At 38.5% G+C, this 22,750-nt stretch overlaps 1 protein-coding gene across 4 annotated transcripts in view; it reads left to right on the top strand.

Moving 5' to 3' along the window:
• St6gal2 (ST6 beta-galactoside alpha-2,6-sialyltransferase 2) overlaps nt 1–22,750 on the top strand; it is an 85,717-nt gene that overhangs the window by 52,549 nt on the left and 10,418 nt on the right. For all 4 annotated transcript variants that reach the window (XM_021656997.2, XM_021656999.2, XM_021656998.2 and 1 more), the window contains exons 3-5: nt 2,980–3,077; nt 6,894–6,995; nt 9,273–9,447. In XM_021656997.2, coding sequence (XP_021512672.1) covers nt 2,980–3,077; nt 6,894–6,995; nt 9,273–9,447 — 375 coding nt within the window. The remainder of the gene's footprint in view (nt 1–2,979; nt 3,078–6,893; nt 6,996–9,272; nt 9,448–22,750) is intronic.

Below are 22,750 nucleotides of genomic sequence, written 5' to 3'. Positions count from 1 at the left end.
TTCTTGTGGAGTTCCTGTCCTCTCCAGATCTTACTATTTCCCACTTCTTACTTAAGATTCCTTGCACACTGCCCAACAGCTGGCCATAAGTCTCAGCGTCTGCTTTGATAGGCTGCAGGGAAGAGCCTTTTAGAGGACAGCTCACTCAGGATGATCCTTTCCAGGTCCCACCATTTACCTGCAAATTTCATGATTTCCTTATTTTTCATTGCTGATTTTTCATTTCATGATTTTATTTTTCATATATTACATTGTGTAGATGTACCACAATTTCTGCATCAATTCTTCAGTTGAGGAGCATCTGGGCTGTTTCCAGATTCTGGCTATTACAAATAAAGTGGTTACAAACATGGTTGAGCAAATGTCATTGTGCACTTGAGCCTCTTTTGGATATATGCCTAGGAGTGGTATGGCTGGATCTTGAGAAAGGGCTATTCCTGGTTGTCTGAGAAGGCGCCAGATTGATTTCGAGAGTGGTTGTACAAGTTTACACTTCCACCAGCAGTGGAGGAGGTTCCCCTTTCTCCACAGCCTTTCCAGCATGTGTTGTCACTTGAGTTTTTCATCTTGGCCATTCTGATGGGTGGTGGATCAATGGAACCGAACAAAAGACCCAGAAATAAACCCACAAACTTATGGACACCTGATCTTTGACAAAGATGCCAAAACCATACAATGGAAAAAAGATAGCAACTTCAACAAATGGTGCTGGTCCAACTGGATGTCTACATGTAGAAAAATGAAAATAGATCCATACTTATCACCCTGCACAAAACTAAAGTCCAAGTGGATCAAAGACCTCAACATAAAACCTGACACATTAAATCTGTTAGAAGAAAAAGTGGGGAAGACCCTAGAACTCATTGGTACAGGAGACAACTTCCTGAACAGAACACCAACAACACAGACTCTAAGAGCAACAATCAATAAATGGGACTTCATGAAACTGAAAAGCTTCTGTAAAGCAAAGGACACCGTCATCAAAACAAAACGTGCCCCATTTTTTAATTGGACTACTTAATTGTTGGTGTTTAACTTTTTTAGTTCTTTATATATTCTGGATATTAGCCCTCTGTCAGATATAGGGTTGGTGAAGATCCTTTCCCAATCTGTACAGCTGTCTTTTTGTTCTGTTGACAGTGTCCTTTGCTTTACAGAAGCTTTTCAGTTTCATGAGGTCCCATTTATTGATTGTTGCTCTTAGAGCCTGTGCTGTTGGTGTTCTGTGCAGGAATTTGTCTCCTGTGACAATATGTTCAGGGCTCTTTTTCTTCTAACAGATTTAGTGTGTCTGGTTTTATGTTGAGGTCTTTGATCTACTTGGGCTTTACTTTTGTGAAGGGTGATAAGTATGGATATATTATCATTTTTCGATCTGTAGATATCCAATTAGACCAGCACCATTTGTTGAAGATACTGTCTTTTATTCCATTGTATGGTCTTGGCTTCTTCATCAAAATTCAGGTGTGGGGTTTATTTCTGAGTCTTTGATTCAATTCTCTTTTTTTTTTCCAAGGGCCACGTAGAAAATATTTTAGGCTTCCTGTGCCATGAGATCTGTTTCAAAGTCAGTTGTGCCAGAATAGACCATATACAAATAATTATGTCTGTTGTACAGCTTTATTCATTAAAACTGAGGCAAGCCACATTTAGCCTTCTGTTCATAGCTTGTCAACTCTTCCAAACTGTAACTGAAAAGAACAGGTTTGTTTTTTGTTTTTGGTTTTTGGTTTTTGGTTTTGTTTGTTTGTTTGTTTTACTTTGGGTTTTTTGTTTCATTTCGTTTGTGGGAGGAGGTAGTTTTGAGTTTTGGTGGTATGGCCAACTACCTCTTACACATTCATTGGGCTTGTAACTTGTCAATTAAGGTACCTTTTAAAATCATCACTTTAATGGAGCATGCACAGTATCTTTTCCTCTTTAGTGAGTAGGGTGAAGACTCAGAAAGGGACAACAGATCCCTGTTTTTAGAAAGGAGGCTGTCACAAGGTCTTCTGTAGAACATGGTCACAGTAAATATAGCATCCATGTGTCCTTGTGACTCCCAATTATGTCAGAAATCTATGAGTTTGCTTCTACCTCATACAGCCAGTCACTATACTTGCTGCAAATTAAGCTTGTAATGTGCATGGGATTCTTAAAGCTAAAGATAACCTTAGAAGTTCCCTACTGTTTGTACAAAAACTTTAGTCACTGGTGACTCAGGTAGTTTCTTCAAATGCAGGGACTCCCTGCCATCTACAGTGGGAGATGGGGGTTCATGGAAACCAAGACCTTTTCCTTTAAATCTAAACCTTCACTTAAAGGTGATAAGGCAGAATCAAAGGCTGGGGTTTTCAGTCTATGGGAGTTAGCAGCAAGACGAGATGCAGTTCTTACCAGCTCTCCAGGCTAGGAGACACCACACGAGCTGCTTCTGTGCTCCCAACATCTTTACCTGGCACTGTAGATCCAGCTTCTAAATATTTTGAAACTTTAAGGGGAGTGATTGCTCAAAATATGACACTCCTACACAGCATAATAAAGTAAGAAGCTTCTAGATGTAACTTAGGCAAAACAGGATGACATATGATCAATTGGTTTTGTGTATGTGTATGGATAGGTATACAGACATAGTTTATCAAGAAACAAGGGGTACATGTATCATTAGGTGACTTTTCCAGCAGTGAACATCACAGAGTGAACTTAGAAAAAGAAGATTTCACAGCTACTAGGCAATATAACTTGGAGCTACATATATCTGTGAGCTGATATTGACTGGTGTGTCCCAGTGCTATGTGACTCGAGTTTCCATGTTAGTCTCTCTAGCCAATCTGTCAGCTTAAATCAAAATCAAATTATCTAAAAATCTGAGGATATGTATATTAGCTTTAACAGTCATTTCTAACTTGAAGATATTGCAAGGTTTGTTTTAATGCTTCTTCTTGCTAGATTATATGATTTCACAGAGAAAAAAAAATGTCACTTATGTGCCCTTAGATTCTCATGATGCAGTTTTGAGATTTAACTCTGCCCCTACACGTGGCTATGAGAAAGATGTTGGAAATAAAACCACAGTACGCATCATCAACTCTCAGGTAAGATGGATGGAGTGTATTCACTGCTACAGTTAGTAGGCAAATCATTTAACTGGATGAGGGAACAGAAATATGGTTACAATCACCACAACACCCTGTTATTTCTATGGATCCTGTTAATTTTGAATAATCAATGAAGAAAAATGCAAAAAGGGGAACTTAGAAGTGATTTGAATGGGAAAAGATAAGGTCAAAAGGGAACTCAGATTCAGCATAAAGAAATGACTTTTATTTGTGTATGTTTTCATTGCCATAGATCAGTGGTTCTCAACTTTCCTAATGCGGTGTGATCCTTTAATACAGCCCCTAATGTTGGAGTGACCCCCAACCATACCTTCATTTTCATTGCTACTTCATAAATGTAATTTTCCTACTGTTACGAATCATAATGCAAATATTTTTTAGAGACAGAGGTTTGCTGAAGAGATTGCTAGACACAGGTTGAGAGCTGCTGTCACAAATTATCATGCTCCAGTTTATGAACTGCAAAATGCTATTTATTACAGAAGAAATCATGGCAATAAGGAATGCACTGCTAAAGAGGAAAGAAACACATGAAATATGAGAGAGTGTAGGGATACCTTTGAAACTTCAGTTTGTGATTTAGAAATTTGAAAAATGATAATAAGTTGCTTGGTGGGGAATGGAAATACCTTTTTTCCATGTTCTTAATAAGAATGATTTTCATATTTATGAAAAATTATTCTCAGAACAAACCACAATTTCTAACTTCCAAACTATGTAGAAAAGTGAGGTTAGACGTGATTTATGGTGAACGGCTTGCAGACCAAGCTGTTAGCACTCTGCACTGTTCGCTGCCCCAGGCAGGCTGCAGCAAAGTAAAAACAATTACCATGTTTTCTTAACTCATAGATGTCACTGCTGGTAAGATCTATATTTCATTTAGTAATTTCTCGGAAAGTGATAAACCCCACCAAATTACAATACATGTGTCCTTTAAGGTTCATCTTTATTTCAGAAATGTGATGAAAAAAAATGTATCTTTATAATGGTGAAAATTTTTAATTTAGAATTTTATAAATGCATGAAATGTATTTAGGTCATATCCACCCTCTAGTTCCAATCCCTCCAACTCTTTTTTATGGTTTCATCTAGTTACACACACACTTCATTCTATGCCCTGCCTTCCTCTCCTTCGATCAACTTAAATCCAGTTCATGTCACCTAAGTTCTCTTCCCCATTTCCCATGGTTCCTTACTGGGTTCCTGACTTCTTTAGGCATTCCATTTTAAACATCCACATCTAAAGAGAGAACCTGCAGTGTTTGTCTTTCTAGGTCTCAGTTACCTCTTTCTAGAATGATTATTCCTAGCTCTAGCCATTTACTTAAAATTTTCATTTTTTTTAACCACTGAATAATAAACCATAATGTCTGTACTGTGTTTACATTTTTCATTTATCATTTGCTGGGCATCTAGGTTATTGCCTCTTTCTGGATTTTGTGAGTAAAGGAGCAGTGAACATGGCTGGCCATGTGTCTCCGTCGTAGTACGTAGACAAAGTGTTTTATATAGCTCTGTTTCTAGCCTCTTGTGGAACCTCCACGGTGATTTTCATAGTGGCTGTACCTGTTTGTAATCCCATCAACACCTGGTGAGACTCCCATCCGCCCACACCCATGCCCACATTTGTTGTCTTTTCCAAATTCTATTTTAGCCATTCTGACTAGGATGAGATGAAATCTCAAAATAATTTTAACTTGCATTTCTCTTATAGCTTAAGGATGTTCAACATTTTTTAAAATGCTCTCAGCCATCTGTATTTCTTCTTTTGGGAACTCTGTTCAGTTTCATGCCGGGGGGGGGGGGTTCTCTTTCTTTTTCTTTTTTTAACTTTTATCATATTTTTTCTTTTTTAATTTTTAAATTTTATTACTTTTTTATTCATTATATAGCACGATTGAAGCCCCTTCCCTCAGCCCCTCTCAGTCCTACCCTCCCTTCCTCTTTCTCCCTATCCTCTTCCCCTAGTCCACTGAAAGGGGGAGTTTTCCACTATTGCCATCTGCCCATACCTTGTTAAGTCTCATCAGGACTGCCTGGATCCTCTTCCTCTGTGGCCTGGCAAGGCTGCATCACTGGGGACAAGCGATCAAAGAGCAGGCAAGGGAATTCATGACAAAGGTAGCTCCTGCACCCCTTACTATGGTACCCATATGGAGACTGGGCTGCCAATTGGCTACATCTGAGCAGGGGGTCTAAGTCCTTGGTTGGTTCATCAGTCTCTGTAGGACCCCCTCACCTCAGAATCTTTAGCTCTGGTCTCCTTGTGGAGCTCCTGCCATTCTAAAATCTACAGACCTAAAGAAGCTGAACAACAAGGAGGACCCAAAGGAGGTTGCTTAAATCTCATTCAGAATGGTAAACAGGATAGACACCAGAAATGGTGGAAGAGAGGAAACAGGATGGGAGCCTACTAGTGAGGGTCCTCTGAAAGTCTCCACCCAACAGAGAATCGAAGCAGATGCTGAGACTCACAGCCAAACTTTGGGCAGAGAGCAGGGAGGAGAGCAGGGACTTCCATAAGGGAGTCTTATGGAAGAAGGGGAGAGGATAGAAGGACACGGAGGGGACAGGAGCCACACAAGAAGATTATGCCCCACTTTTAATTGGATTGTTTGTTTTCATGGTGTTGAGTTTGTTGAGTTCTTTGTATGTTCTAGACACATCTGTCAAATGTATAACTGGTAAAGATTTTTTCCATTCTTTTGGCTGCTGCTTCGCCCAAGCAATGGTATCATTTGCTGCACAGAAGCTTTACAGCTTCATGAGGTCCCACTTGTCAATAGTTGGTCTTAATACCTGTGCTTGATAGTTTTTTTATACTTTTATTTTTTATTATTAGTTACATTTTATTAACTCTGTATCCCAGCTGTATCCTGCTCCCTCATTCCCTCCCAAACCCTCCCTCCCTTCCTCATCTCCTCCCTGCCCCTTTCCAAGTAAACTGATTGGGGAGGACCTCCTCCCCTTTCATCTGACCCTGTTTTATCAGGTATCTTCAGGACTGGCTGCAAAGTCCTCCTCTGTGGTCTAGCAGGATTGCTCTTCCCTTGAGGGGTGTGGAGGTCAAAGAGCCTACCATTGAGTTCCTGTCAGAAATAGTCCCTGTTCCCCTTACTTTGGGAAACCAATTGGTTACTGAGCTACCACGGGCTTCATCCGAGCAAAGATCCTAAGTTATATCCATACATGGTCCTTGGTGGAGTGTCAGTCTCAGAAAAAACCCCTGTGCCCAGATATAGTTGGTCCTTGTGGAGCTCCTATCCTTTCCACGTCATACTAACTCCTCAGAAGATAGTTTTTTGTTTGTTTGTTGTCTGTTTGTTTTTAAGATAGATGGCAGGTAAAATTGATGGATCCACCCAAAATCAGATAGGACCTGGGCAAAAGGACTGCATTTGACACCTCCTAACTCAATTCTAGCTGTCCCTTACCTGTAGCTCTTTCATGTCACTTATCAAAAGTAATGAGGAGGCCAGGAGTCTGAATTACTTGGGGAGTATCATCTTGCAAGGGATGGTATCCAGAAGACTAAATTCGGTGCAGTCCTGATTAAAATGGAGGACTTTGTGGGTTTGCTTGTGTTTTATTTAAAAAACAAATTTCTTTAGATATACTGTAAGTGCTTTGTCATGTGATACCAGCCTTTCTCACTCTCGCAAAGGAAAATGTAAAACCCAAGCCTTGCTCTCATTCTTCATTTTTAATTGTGATTTGTTTAAAAACATACTTTGAAGAAGCAAATACTAGTCATAAAGAACTTCCCCTTTTTTTTCCCCCATGTGCTTACAGATTCTGGCCAACCCCAGTCATCACTTCATTGACAGTTCTTTATATAAAGATGTTATCCTGGTGGCCTGGGACCCAGCTCCTTATTCTGCTAATCTTAACCTGGTAAGTGTTTTCTTGGTGCCCTTTACTTACCCACAGGAGCAGGTCAGTGACAGGCACTAACTAACTCCCATGTGCGTCATGTACCTTCTTGATATTACTTAGAGTAACATAGCCACCTTCTGCTGAGGTGCTTTGTCTCTGAGGAAGGAAGAGAGTACTAAATATATAAAGGCTCAGGAAGCTGTAATTACAAAAATTAGACTGATCAAACTGGCAGCTGTTCCAATGTGATAGGATGACATAAGGGCTCTAGAAATAAACTAGGTTGTAGTTGGCAAAAAATATATAAAGTATTCATTGTGGTTGAAATAAAGTGTCTCTGATTTTCTTAAGGGTGATTCTAATTGGCTAATTCTCAATGTGTTAAATTTTATGGAATAATCATCATATACAAGCAATTTGCATTTTTGCATTTCCTCATGGAAAATTGTTACCGTCATAAGCAAGAAACTAGCCACGTTGGATGGAACTTCATATGAAAAACCAGTGAGCTAATTTTTACGAAGCTTGGGAAAATGGATTATGTTCACCCTAGTGTGAGATGCTGTTGTCTGAACAAGTGAGTGTTCTTGACTTTGTTTACCAAAACCAGGGAGCATACAAGCTTATTCTTAAGATGAATGTGAGTAACAGATCTTTGTTCCTGTAGGGGGTCAACCATTTTTAGAACTCTTCAAGATAGACTTGGCCCCCAAGAGGAGCATATGTATTGCTGTCAATCTTCAGGCTGGACATTGCTTGACATTATTATTAGTGTTTTACTTTGGTTGGTTGGCTTGGTTTGTTTTTGTTGTTGATGATGGTGTAGGTGGTATTGTTTTTTTTACCATTGGTACAAATCAGAATCACTTGGCTGTTATTTTTTTTTTAAGTCTGCCTGTCAAATCTCCATTTCCAGAAGGTGGAAAACACAGCCTCAAGAAGTTTATGTGACAACCCCAATTCTTTTATGACCCCTAGACTAAATATCAAACATCAATGAAGGCTGGATACTTCTAGCTTTCTTCTCAACTTGAAGTATCTAGATTTCAGTTCTGCCATCTTCCTTGAAGGTTTTTAATTGACTGAGCATTGAGGCTGTTGACCTTGTTTTATCATCTGTTGGGCACATCCATGCCTAGGTTAGAGTTTTCCCACCTTATAGATATACATAGGGTTAAAGTCCAAGCATCCTGGCCCTTATGGTAGGGCCTGGGATACAAATGGTGATAGGGAACAGGCTAAAAGGTATTTGATTATTTCTTAGGTTCCATTTTTCTTTCTTCTTTGCCACCTAGCTCTGAGGCTTAGCTTATTAAGAAGAAATCAATCCAGACATTCTCTGTGTTTTCAAAGCACCAAACTGCTTTCATCAGCCAATGGTTCTTGGCATCTTAATATGTACATGTGTATTCCCATGCTGCCTATTTGAAGACACAGAGCCCAGCGAGCTAAGGTTCTTTCTATATCCTCCCCAAATCTCACATCATCATGGACTCTTGTTTCAAACCAATGCTATGAGCTTTTTTATTATATATATATATATATATATATATATATATATATTATAATACATGTATATATTGTATACAATACACGTATCTCCACATTCTCGTATGTATTAATAAATTCATACCTTTCATTTATCCAACATTATATGAAGAAAGAGAAGTTTTCACAACCCCATGTCAATCTACCCTGTGAGTTATGTATCCCTCCTCATGGATTCCATGAGTAAGTACATGAGTGTACTTACTTTCTGCCTCTGTTGTAAAATTTGAAAAATCTACTTTCAAAATGCTATTTGAGTACCAGGAGACCTACATACTACAATGTGAGCCAAATCTGGCCACGGTTCTCTTCATAAAGTTGTAGTAGAACACAGTGTGTCCACTGGCATTCCCTGCTGTGACCGTTCATGCTGCATGTAGGACTCACGGCAGACCTCTGTCCTGGAACTCTCAGGTTTACTCTCTGACCTTTTGCAGAAAATGCCCACCACCTCTTATCCAACCCCAGGTCTTATTTTACCACGAATAAAACGTCACTGGGAGAGACTGGAGGGAGGAAAGGGAAGGGGAAATTTACATAATTCTAGTATCAAAATTAAATGAAATAATTAAAAGATAAAGCAGCATTCCTCCTTGGGCCAGAACTATGCTCTCTCTTTGTACTCCCCCAGGTGGCTGGATTCTAGGCTGGCCCAGTCCACTTGGTTCCTCAGACACATGCGGCACTGTGTCCTTTCCACAGCATGGTCTTCTATACTCAATCTGAATTGTTTTTGTTCTTTTTTAGTGGTATAAGAAGCCAGATTACAACCTTTTCACTCCATATATCCAGCATCGCCGCAGATACCCAACTCAACCATTTTACATTCTTCACCCCAAATTCATATGGCAGCTTTGGGATATTATCCAGGAGAACACGAAGGAAAAGATACAGCCCAACCCACCATCTTCTGGTTTCATTGGTAGGTGTATCTAATAGTTGGAGTGGTGGGATGGGAAAACAGGGTGAGCTCTCGTTCTACACAGAAAGAACCACGTTTAAGATATTAACCAATAAAAGGACAGTGTCAGTTTTGCATAACCCTGTAACAAAGCACTTGAAATTTCCAACTGTTACACAGAATTCTCTTATTTATATATGTGACTTGTCGGTCAGAACTGGCAATTATACTGCCCCACAAGGCACTGAAGGCATATCTGCACTTTCATATCCCGTCCTTTGGCTAAGATGGCCAAGGGCAGATTTAGATGGGATTGAAAACCATGTACCCACATATGCTTTCACAGTGGCCCCATGATAGATTCCTCAAGTGGCAGCCCAAGATGGCTAGTGAAAGTGTCTCAAAAGACAGGAGCCTTCAGGTCTAGACATGAGGAACTGGACATGCGCTGTTCAGTCCTTGACAGGAGGCGCGTTAAAGAATTTATGGATTTTACTCACTAACAAACCCATTCATATTGCTAGTAGGGCACCAAACTGAAGGGATATGTGATGCTGCAGGTTTGCTGGTGCACAGGGCAAAGGTGAGGCTAACCGCGGCATTTCATTGCACTGTCTCTGTGAGAGAGTACACTTGCAGCAGCCTAGCAGTGGGTTTTCACAGTTAATAATCATTCATAAGTGGCTTGTGTTGTTTTTCTGCTAGCTTTCAAACTCAAAATTTATGTTTTCCCCCCTTTCTTAATATATGTTGAAGCTTTTTACCCCATTTCTTTGATATTACCTCAATATGATATAGGAAGGCAGATCATGAATTCCCCCAGAGGAATATGAAAGGCTGCAACTGAACCAAAGATACTGACTTTGTTGCTACCCTAAGTTCAGTACCTTTACAGTATTCTTTGCTGCACTAAGGGTCTCTGTCAATAGAGGGGAGATATATAGTGACAACACTGGCTTCCTTTAAATTAAGGATATGATATCCTCAAGTGAGGCTTGCAACTTTTGGAGTGGGTTTACATCATCAGAATGATATGAAATATTTTGCATAATATCCAAAAAAAACCTTACTGTGGCTACTTTTAATGTCATGCCTTTAAAAGTTTCATTTGAAATCCCCAATTCTTTATCTTTTATAGTTTTTAAAAGACCAATGTAATCCAGTTCTCAGCAAAGAGTAAATGTTTATAATAATGATTAGACAGCATAAGGGGACATGGCCCAAACTTAATAGTCTGTTTTTATACCATCACCATATTTGAACAAGGCAAGAATTTTAAAGCAAAATTAGAGGGGTTCACACTTGTAAAGGTTCAGACAGATGGTCATAGCCAATGAAGGTAATTCCCAGAAGGTTGAAGAGGAGCTCAGGTACATGAGGCAGCTCTTTTCAGGGTTGTTCATTGTGGATGTGGAATTCTCCGACTCAGTGTTACCTTTGTATCTTTTTTGTGCAGGAAATGAACTACAATCATTGTCATTGCAACAAAGTAGGCTGGAAATGCCTTTGTGTTTCTTCTCTACTTGCAAAAATGTTGCAAGTAGCAACTTTGATCAAAAGTTGCTTAATTCCTTGGTCCTCAGTATCCCCAAGTGAGACAGGCTTTTAAGGGTAAAGTAGCTGGCCTGGCTGCAACTGTTATTTCCTAGCACTGTCTCATCCAGTGCATCATCTATTAGCCACATGACTATTTAAACTTCAATCAATCATAATTAAATAGCAAATAACATCTGTTTCTGAGTCTTACTATTTCACATCCTCAGTTGTGGCATCTTCCTGGTGTCTGCCATTTAAGACAACACTAATAAGGAGTGTTTTTATTGTCACAGAGCACTAAGTTTTGCCAATGAGAGAAAACAGAAATACAGCAAATTAATAAGAAAACATTAGGTTCCCTGCAGGAGCTGTGCTCTGTGGGTACAGATCAAGCTGCAACAGAGGACATCTGCTTGATTAGACTCACTTGCTGCCTCTGAACCTCAACATAGTAAAGGATTTGAAACTCTGACCACTATGGTCAGTGGCAGCAACATAGGTAACCTTTACCAGTGCTCTGTGGGCATCCCCATGCTGTTGTAGTCTTTGTACTTTCTCTTTGATCTTCGTGAGATGGGAGTTGATCTGTTCATTTATTCAGTGTTCTCAAATAGCTATACAATGATGTCAACTGCATCTCAGTCTCTCTCCCATGAGAACTTTCTGTGAAATCAATGAAGTGGGTTTCTTTGTTTTGTTGCTCAAAATGCCCTTTTCCTGCTCTGAAGTGTCGACTTGGTTAATCAGCATCTGTTATCTTTAAGTGTTCTAAGCCCCTCCTGAAGAAAACCCATTTCAAAGGGGCAAAGTGGGTTAGACTGTTTCAGTATGCACTCTTCACTGTGCCTGGGAACTGGTTACCAAGGAAGTCCTCATCCAAAGCTAGCCCAAAGCAGGGCCTTCCTTACCTTGCATTATACTTTTGTCCAATACTCTGCTGGGTGAAATAGTGTGAATCACTTATACATGCTCAGGTTTTTGTACACATGAAGTGGAGGGACCTCCAAAGTTCACTATTTTAACCAGGAAACATTTATTTCTTTGTACAGAAATGAATCCAGTAGGGGTTAGCTTCCCAAGGAGTTTCCCTTGAACTCCAAAATACAGTACTGCTGGTCCCTTTGACAGGCTTGCTCTGGGATCTTAATCCAGCACATAAAAGGAAGCCGTGTTCACAGGCAGTAGCATCCGATCCTGAGCACTTCTGTGCTCAGAGCACAAGTCTGAGATCTATGGTGGTGGGAAACCAAGGGGACTATCTTTCTTATGCTTTCAGTACAGTGAGACAGGGAGCATTATCACTTAGGTCAGTGTGCAGAGATGAACGTAACCACAACCTGAGAAGAAAATGAAGGGAAGGAGCAAGGACTGTGAAGTATCTCTTGCTTCAAGAACTGTGGAGTATCTCTTTTGTGTATGATCATGTTCTTATCCATGGCTGATACATATTATATTATAAAATAGGGGCATCTTCCATACACCTCAGTTCTACATCCACAGATTCAAGTAACTAGTAACTGAAATAATTTTTAAAATTAAAATTTTTTCTGACTATGTGCAATCCTTTTCTCATGTCATTATTCCCCAAACAATAACAACTATTTTTATAACATGGACATTGTTTTGGGTGCTATAAGCCATCTAGAGATACATAAAGTACATTGAAACATTTACAAAGGAATATGGGTGTTATATAACATCTCACAAGTGGTTTGAACACCTTCAGATTTGGGTATCTTCACAGTTCCCCACCCCAATACTGGGGAATGACAGTATTTGGTGAATGAACAAGTTTTCACTCACAGGCTCTCAAAGTTTAGCATGTCCCACATCACCTGCCTATATTAGTAATACATTTCTGCAAAGCAAAGCTCAGCAACTAAAAAGAATAATCAGTATGTGTGACCTCACAGAACTTGTGCAAGTCAGTACTATGGAGGTAGATTGACTGAATGATTTCCCAGAGCTTGTAATCACCAATCTCTACCAGGCTACGAGACTGGCTGTGTTCTTTCTGCTACAGAAGTCAGTATCCTTGCTGTGAGAGGAAGGCAGAGGCATGACTGACAGGCAAGAACAACTGAAAGGCAGTTTGGAGGCTAGCTGTTGCAGCCTTTCAATAAAAAGATTCTGAGTAATTGGAGGAGGTTGAAATTTCTATTTCTTATAGTCTCAAAGGCACTGATTCTGCTTCTGGGGTATTCAAATCCCCACTCTCAATCTCCTAGAAAGAATTGAAGTTTCAGGCAACTGTAAAAGTGTAGTCTATAGGTTTTATACTGATAGATGCATAAACAAAGTGATAGGCTTGGGTACCATGAGAGAAACCAGGATTCACACTTGCCCTCCTACTTATCATTTGATTATGGCTATGTTTAAACACAAGAGGAAAATTTACTTTTATTTATATTTACTTAAATAAGATAAGATTTTACAAAATATGACATGTATTTTTATCTCTTGAAACGGTGTAGAATTAAATCTTACACTCTGGACCTACTAGATATTAACTGCATTCTAGTCTTATGTTCTTGGAAAAAAAGAAAGTTTAAATATAAACATATCTTACTAAATTTGTATTGTTCAGAGAATTTTAATTAAGTCTGTTGTGTTTTGATCACACTCCTACATCCCCCCTCCAATTAATCCCCCTGTCCTTGTCTATGGCTTGTCTCTGTCTTTCCCCTGATCTCTCTTTTGCTTTCATATATGCTGTTTTATGTGTTTATAAAACATATAGGATCCACAGATGATAGAAAATGTTCAGGATTCCCAGAAAGAACAGAGATGCAATAGAATGTATGTACATTACAAAGGAGAATCTATTGGGTGGGTTGACACAGCGGGAGTCATGTAGTTCAACAACTGCAAAGTGTTGAGGGAAGAGATGCCCGGAAGAGCTGCTCAGGTGCCGGCAGCCAAGTGTGCCCAGAGCTGTGTCAGCTTTGGGATTTGAAACCAGCAAGGGATTTAGCCTTTTCCTCCATGCTTTAGAATCTACATATTATCATAATCTGCTTTTCCAATAGAATCACATATGAACAAAAGTGCTTCGTTTACAACTGAGCACATTATTGTATTGTTGGGAACAATGCAGCTTCTTTAATTACTTAAGAAAGCACTCTACAGCCTCTTCTCCATATCTCAGGGTTGGGAAATTATCACTTCTGGGGTCTTGTAGTTCATGCCAGTAGAGTTTGTTAAAGCTAATGATTTATTATTCTTTTAAAATAATGATTAGGAGCTGGACAGATAGCTCAGCATTTAAGAGTACCTGTGTCCCCGAGGAGATGGGCTTCATTTTCAGAACACTCATGTAACTCCGTAACTCTGCTTCCAGGATATCTGATCCCTGTTTCTGGCCTGCACAGGCTCCTGCATTCATGCAATGCACAAAAATTCACACAGCAAACACACGTACATATAGATAAAATAATAAATCTTTAAATAATAAGTTAACTAGAGGACATGTGTAAAGAATAATAATTAACATAAATACATATTTATATTAAATGAATTAAACTATACTTTCTTTGTATTTATTAATATAGAAAGATACTTATTAAACTCATAACTATAATGTTGTTATTCCTCTAAAATTCTATATATGTAGCTTAAAATTAGGTTTTCTGCATTTTAAACATCAGATCCATGCTACAAATTAGAAAGCTTGCCTATCAAAATATTTTTAAACATTATTTAAAATATGCATATTTATTGCATTATAACATTAAAATTAACTCAAATTCCATATTAATAGCTGAAAAATACCTTTCAAAACATTTCTAAATGATTCTGGCTCTATTCTGAGGTGCTGACATGGTCATTACTTAAAATCATAAAACCTGACTTTTAAAATTTTTGTGTGTGATTTCACTTATCAAAGTTGAATCAAGAGCAGATAAGCAGTTTAAACAGCCCTGTAATCCCTAAGGAAATAGAAGCATCCATCAAAAGTCTCCCAACCAAAAGAGGTCCAGGACAGATTGTTTTAGCATGGCATTCTACCAGACTTTCAAATGAGAGCTAACACGAATACTCCTCAAACTATTTCAGAAAATAGAAAGAGAAGGAGCACTGACAAACTCATTCTATGAAGCCAGTTACCCAGATACCTAAACCATACAAACACTCAACAAAGAAAGAAAACTTCAGTCCAATCTCCCTTTTGAACATTGATGCAAAAATACTCAATAAGATGCTTGCAAACTGAATTCAAGAACACATCAAACACATCATCCACCATGACAAAGTAGGCTTCATCACAGGGATGCAAGGATGGTTCAACATAAGAAAATTCATCAATGTAATCCACCATATAAACAAATTGAAAAAAAAATCACAAGATCATTAGATCATTAGATGCAGAAAAAGCCTTTGACAAAATCCTACACTCCTTCATTATAAAAGTCTTGGAGAGATCCAGGATGAAAGGCCTATACATAAACATAATAAAGGCTATATACAGCAAGCTGCTAGCCAACATCAAGTTAAATTGAGAGAAACTTAAAGCATTCCTGCTAAAATCAGGAACAAGACAAGGCTGCCCACTCTTACTATATCTCTTCAATATAGTACTAGAAGTTCTAACTGTAGCAATAAGAGAGGTAAAGGAGACCAAAAGGATACAAATTGGAAAGGAAAAAGTTAAAGTATTACTATTTGTAAATGGTATGATAGTATACATAAGTGACCCCAAAAATTCCACCAGAGAACTACTGCAGCTGATAAACTCCTTCAGCAAAGTGGATGGATACAAGATTAAATAAAACGGAAAATCAGTAGCTCTCCTATATACAAGTGAAAAATGGTCTGAAGAAGAAATTAGGGAAACCACATCCTTCACAATAGCCACAAATAATATAAAGTATCTAAGAGTAACTCTAACCAAGGAAGTCAAAAACATGTATGACAAGAACTTCAAGTCTATGAAGAAAGAAACTGAAGAGGATACCAGAAGATGTAAAGATACCTCATGCTCATGGATCAGTAGGATTAACATAGTAAAAATGCCCATCTTACCAAAGGTAATCCACAGATTCAAATTCGATGCAGTCCGCATCAAAATACCAACACAATTTTTCGCAGACCTTGAAAGAACAAGCCTAAACTCCTTATGGAAAAACAAAAACTCAGAATAGCTAAAACAATCCCATACAATAATAGAATTTCTGGAGGTATCTCCATATCTGAACTCAAGCATTACTACAGAGAAATAGGAATAAAAACTGCATGGTGCTGGCATAGAAATAGGCTGATTCATCAATGGAATGGAATCAAAGACCTAGAAATAAGCCCACACACCTATGCATACCTGATTTTTTACAAAGGAGCCAAAACCATACAATGGGGAAAAAGATAGCATCTTCAACAAATGGAGCTGGTCTAACTGAATGTCTACATGTAGAAAAATGCAAATAGATCCATATTTATCACCCTGCATAAAACTCAAGTCCAAATGTATCAAAGACCTCAGTATAAAACCAGATATACTGTATCTGCTATATGAGAAAGTGGGTAAGAGCTTTGACCTCATTGGCACAGGAAACAACTTCCTGAACAGAACAGTAATAGCTCAAGCTCTAAGATCTACAATTAATACATGGGACCTCTTGAAACTAAAAAGCTTCTGTAAAGCAAAGGACACTATCAATAGAACAAATGAGCAATCTACAGATTGGGAAAAGATCTTCATCAATCCTACACCCAACAAAGGTTTAATATCCAGAATATATAAAGAACTCAAGAAATTAAATACCAACAAACAAAATAATCCAATTAAACATGGGATACAAAGCTAAACAGAGAATTCTCAGGAATCTTGAACGGTGGAGAAGCACTTATAGAAATACTCTACATCTTTAGTCATCAGGAAAATGCCAATCAAAATGACTCTGAGATCCCATCTTACACCTGTCAGAATGCCCAAGATCAAAAATTCAAGTGACAGCACATGCTAGCAAAAATGTAGAGAAAGGGGAACATTCCTCCATTGCTGGTGGGCATACAAACTGCTACAACCACTTTGAAAATCAACCTGGTGCTTTCTCAGAAAACTGGGAATAGCCGCTCTTAAGACCCAGCTATACTACTCCTGGGCACACACTTAAAAGATGTTCCACCAACAACAAGGATGTTTGCTCAACCATGTTCATAGTGGCTCTATTTGTAATAGCCAGAAACTGGAATCAACCTGGATGTCCCTCAACTGAAGAATGGATACAAAATTGTGGTACATTTACACATTGGAAGACTGCTCATCCATTAAAAACAAGGATATCATGAAATTTGCAAATAAATAGAAAAGGTCATTCTGAATGAGGTAACCCAGAGCCAGAAAGAAACACTTGGTATATACTCACTTAAAAGCGGATTTTAGTCATATAATACAGGATAGAGATGCTACAATGCACAGACCTCAAGAAAATAAGCCTGATGGACATCTTAGGCTGCATGTGGGCCCTTTAGTTAGGAGAGGTATGGGATATCTCTGACATGGACTATATTGCCTGCTTTTTGATCAGTTCCCCCTGATGGGACTTCCATACAGGCCCACTAGAGAGAAAGACAAACTCTGTCTTCATGTGAATAGATGAGCTGGGGTGTCTGTGTAGGGAGGCGCCCCTGTTCTGAAGAATATGAGAGAGGGGATATGGAAGGAAAGGAGGGACTGGGAGGAGAGTAGGGAGGGGCCTATGGACTGAGATATAAATTGAATTTAAAAAAAGAAAAATGTATGTGTCTGTATATATGCATATCCCACACCACACATTAAGGTCAAAGGATAATTTCCCTGTGTTGGTTCTGTCCTTCCAACATGTGTGTCCTGGGAATCAAGCCTATCAGCCTTCATGCCAGGTGCTTTTATCCATTAAATTGTCTCACTGATGCCAAACCACTTTTATTTTTCAAAAATCCATTTCATGAGTATGCAAGTCAAAAGAAGCCTGGAGATACTGTTTTCACACAGATATTAGCCCAATACTTTTGCCACACCAAAAGAGAACAGTACTTACTGGCTTCATTAGCTTTGCTTGGCAACAGTTTGGGGTCAAGGTCTTGATATGTGGTCCAGGATGACCTCAAACATGGAGATTCTCTTGATTGAGAATCCTGAGTGCTGAAACTACAGGTGTAAAGCAGCTTTTTTTTTTAATTTTAAAGAATCTTTTATAATGTTTCAGATTTCATAAAAGGAGGTAAATAACATTATTAACTAAATGTTTAAACTTTTAAAAATATCAAATAATTCTTTTCACCATTCCCAGCACTACTTTTCTGATTTTATTTTATCCTAGTTTATGTCTCTATAATATCCACATCTTAGAGTAACAGTTGTTCCCCCAAGTGGGCTCCCACAGACCCAGCACATGCTCAACACTTGCTGGAAGACTGAGCAGGTGGGACATAGGTCTCTCAACTTCTGGGCCATCCATCAGTGAATTGTGTGTTTCTTGCAGGATCCTCACCTCCTCCTGTGTCACTTTGTGGTTAATATCTTGAATTCTACAGAGGCCAGGGATATAACTTACTAGCTCTAAACCCCATTTTTATTCATAAAACAAAGTCTTTATAGTGAAGTTTTTATAGGACTAAGAACAGTAACTACTTAATAGTAACAGTTCTTAGGTGTAATTCTGCAGAGCCTCCTCTAAAGATTTGTTTGAGATGAAATAATGCCATATTCCCAAACAGAAACAGATGTTCCCTCTTTAAAGGTCTAGTCAAGGTGGAAGTAGCCTTTCATTTCCTTTGATGTTCCAAAGGCCATAAACTTAGTTACATGCAAAAATTCTTGTCTATTTTTATTTTATTTATTTATTATTATTATATGCCCTGACTGCAGTCACTCTTCCCTCCACTCCTCCATCGCCATCCACTGTTCCTCTGTTTCTGGAGCTTCAGAAAAGAGCAGGCCTCCCAGTGATATCAGCCAAACTCAGCATAATAAGATGCGATAAGACTAGGCATGGTGGAGGAAGGGTCATAGGATCCAGAGGTATTGAAGACACCAGAAAACCTTGCCTTACAGTATTAACTAAGCAAGCCTTATAAGGGCTCACGGAGACTGAAACAGCAAGCACAGAGCCTGCATGGGTCTGCTCCAGGCCCTCTGCATGCATGCTGTGTTCTTTAGCTTAGGATTTTTGTTGGACTCCTAACAGTGGGAATGAGGGTGTCTCTGACTCATTTGGCTACTCATGGGACCTTTCTCTTCTACTAGGTTGTTTTATTCAGCCTTAATACGAGTGCTAATCTTTATGTCTGTTTTTTCTTTTTATTATTGAGTATCTTTATTCTCCCAGAGTACTTGATTTCATGGACTAATTATGTCAATGAGCCATTGCTCTAACCATGTACTAATAGATATTACAAATTTATTCTATGTGTGACATAATTTTGATTTCCATTAAGCTATTTTCTTAAGTCAAAGACTTATGGTTAGATGACCACTGTAAGCATACATACTCATTTCCAACAGTCACCTAGTTGGATTTTTAATCAAAGTTTGCATCTGTCCACAGGGTACAGTAGAAGACACTCTGGAGATATAGTATGAGTACAAACTCCCCATACAAGCAATAAGGGGACTTGAACACCTGCTTAGCTACACAATGTTATTAAGCAGATACAGTAGAACCACTTAGATGGCCAAAAAGAATGACCTGTTTCTTTGAATGGTGTTTTAATCTTTTAGCATTTTCATCCCTAGTTAGATAATAGTGATTGCATCTTAGAACCTGATGCAGTGAAGTCATTAATTCTGCTACAGCCTGTCTGAATAGACAATGCTTTTCTTGGATTCCTACAGCATCTATCTTGCCCATAACTACTTCTACGGAGAATGAATGAACTCAGTGAGAGTCATAAAGCCTAGCTCATTCACTGCTAGTGTGTAAGCAATCTAGAAAAGGCCAGCCTCCCAAATCTTAGTAGGTAATTATGGCCAGCAGTTTAACACACCAGACACTGAGCTGGCTTGTCATGTTTTACTGCCAAGTTTTAAATATATAAACCACTAACATTCCACCCATTTCTTCAAAGGCAACATCTACTGATGATACTGTAATACTTCTAAAATTGACAGATGCAAACACTAAAATTTCAGACTATTTAATAGGTAAACAAGAATTGCATGCTTAACAACTTCCTTTTCCAGTTTATATCACACTTTAGGATTCAGTTTTCCAATATACTATTAAACTGAGAACAATTCAAAATAACAAGCCAATTAAGTCCTTATTGGTGATGGTATAAAATATATCATAACTTTTTGCATTTTTCTATAAACAATGAATCAAGTGCCATAATATAAATGAACTAAAAATTAGGCTTTTGAATATTATTGCTCATTATATTCTTTGATGTGGTAGATGTATCTTAAATTATTGTCTTATTACATACGTTCATGTTTCCAGCAACTTTCAATTGCAGATATATTCTATTGTTCACTTTAAAAGCCTCTAATTCTTTTGCTGAAATCAGAAGTATACCTTAAGTGTTCCCTTTCATGATCAAATATATGAAAAGACTCAAAAAAAAAAAAAAAACAGCTGCAAGATTTCCAGTAGCCTGGCGTGTTTCAGTGCAGTACCCAAGCCTTTTCACCCTCCACCATTTAGACTGTCTGCCTTATTCTGTTGGACATACTCCAAAATTTCTAATGAACAAGTGTTAATTAAAAGTGACTTAAACTGAATTTTTTTTTGCTGTTAATTATCAATTTGTGACTTCATATCAGTAGCCTCGTTTTTCTATTTGAAAAGATATTTATACTAAGAATATGCCAATGGTAAACGTTCTTCCAGGTGAAAGCAGCATAATTTTTGTTGAGTCAGATTCTACTCCTTACTAAGTAGTTACCTGAGTAACTAATTTTTGTTGAGTCAGATTCTGCTCCTTACTAAGTAGTGACCTGAGTCCCACAGTATACCACCCATGGATGCATGCCCACAAGGCTGCCTGACTTTTCTACATTGTATAATGCATATATGTTGAAGGTCAGCTTCAATATCCAAGGGTATTGGATAAAATGAGGAGGGGCATTATAGAGTCGGTGACTAATCACCCAGAAAATTTCTGAGGGTACAAATCTTGATTCTCTAGGCCAGAACTGATTGTAACTAGATGGTTGAAGCTGGACAAGCTCCAACAAGCAAGTTCCAACAATCTCCCACAACTACATGTAAATATAGATACGTTTGGTGGATGAAGCCAACTCCAAAGAATGAGCTCCAACAATTTTATTTTTTCTCCCAGTGCTTATACATCCAACTAAAATCTTCTAAGCAGTACAAAAATCATGTGGTTATATTCTATTTTTCTATATACAATAAGCATACGTAGAAAAAAAATCATGTTTCCCAATACCCTCCCGTGATCAAATGTTTCACGTATTATGGGTGAAATACAAATGTGAAAAACAAATTATTCCCAAGAACCCACATACATTTGTTACTAAGCAACTTGTCATAGACTAACAAAGTATAAGCAAGCCAGGTAATTTTTCAGTTTCTCTTTACTAGCAGACTGAAATTTGTGGTTACAAAGCAAGAACCAATCATTTTACTGTTTATCTTAAAAACTGATTGTATAAAAATTAAAAGAAGCCAGGCACAGTGGCACATGTCTGTAATCCCAGCACTCAGGGAGGCAGAGAAAGATGGATCTCTGTGAGTTCGAGGCCAGTGTGGTCTACAGAGCAAATCCAGGCCAGCCAAAGCTACACAGAGAAACCCAGTCTTGAAAAATAATCTTAAATAAATCACAAATCTAAACTTTTATCTAAAAAAAAACAATCAGACATTTTCTACTTTAAATCTTCAAGGTGAACAACTACTCATTAACAATTTTTATTAAATCATATCAGGAAACAGAGGGCAAAAATGGGAGTAAGAAATTAATCATCTTGATCAGCAGCCCATGTTCTGGGAGAGTGATGTCATCCAGGGCTATTCTTGCTCCCTAACCTTAAAAGCGCCCTAACTCACCTATTAAAAGAGTGCCTTTCTGAACTTTAAATTGTTCCTCAAGATTTCTACATCAGAACCATATACAAAAACATCTTACCCTAACTTTCTAAAACTATTTAAGTCAAATCAGGTACTCTGTAAAAATCATTGACTGATCTAAACAGAACTATTTTATGAAAGTTCATCTTCATGTTAATCTGCAGAAAAATTGCCCAAATGAGTGGGCTGTCTCCCAAGAAGCAGTCACATCAGACTATAGGCAGTGAGGGTCTCCCAAAGCCACTCACACCATACCACATATGTGAGGAATGTAGCAATGACAAACATGAGACGGTACCGAAGCAGCAAAAGCAATCTGGATATGAAGCCTCTCTGATGGAGATGTTCCTCCACAGATGCACATACATGGCAGCTGTGCAAAACGGTGATCCATCGCCAGGAAGCTCACTTGCCCACTTTCCTGCGTGGAGTCCACCACATATAGGCATGCCCATGAGACTTCTGACTCCCACACTCTGTCACGTGAATAAATGCATGGCCCTGAGGCTGCCTGACTCCCACAGTGTGCCATGCATGTGTACATGTCCACGAGCGCCTCATTCAGTCACAGCTTGATAGAACATGAACCTGGGTTCAACTTTGACTTTGGTTCAGCTTTCAAAGCAAATCAGTATCCATCTGCATATCATGCTGAGACATATAACATGCTATTTAATTAAGACCAATTGAAATGATTTTTAATTGTTTTGATAATTTCATTGCTGCGTACAATATTAAAAATCACACATTTGGCAAATTGAAACATCTTGAGCCCT

The sequence above is a fragment of the Meriones unguiculatus genome, chromosome 16, assembly GCF_030254825.1.
Source record: "Meriones unguiculatus strain TT.TT164.6M chromosome 16, Bangor_MerUng_6.1, whole genome shotgun sequence".
NCBI classification, from domain to species: domain Eukaryota; kingdom Metazoa; phylum Chordata; class Mammalia; order Rodentia; family Muridae; genus Meriones; species Meriones unguiculatus.
The sequence above is the reverse complement of the archived record's forward strand: the minus strand, read 5'-3'. Positions and strand labels throughout refer to the sequence as shown.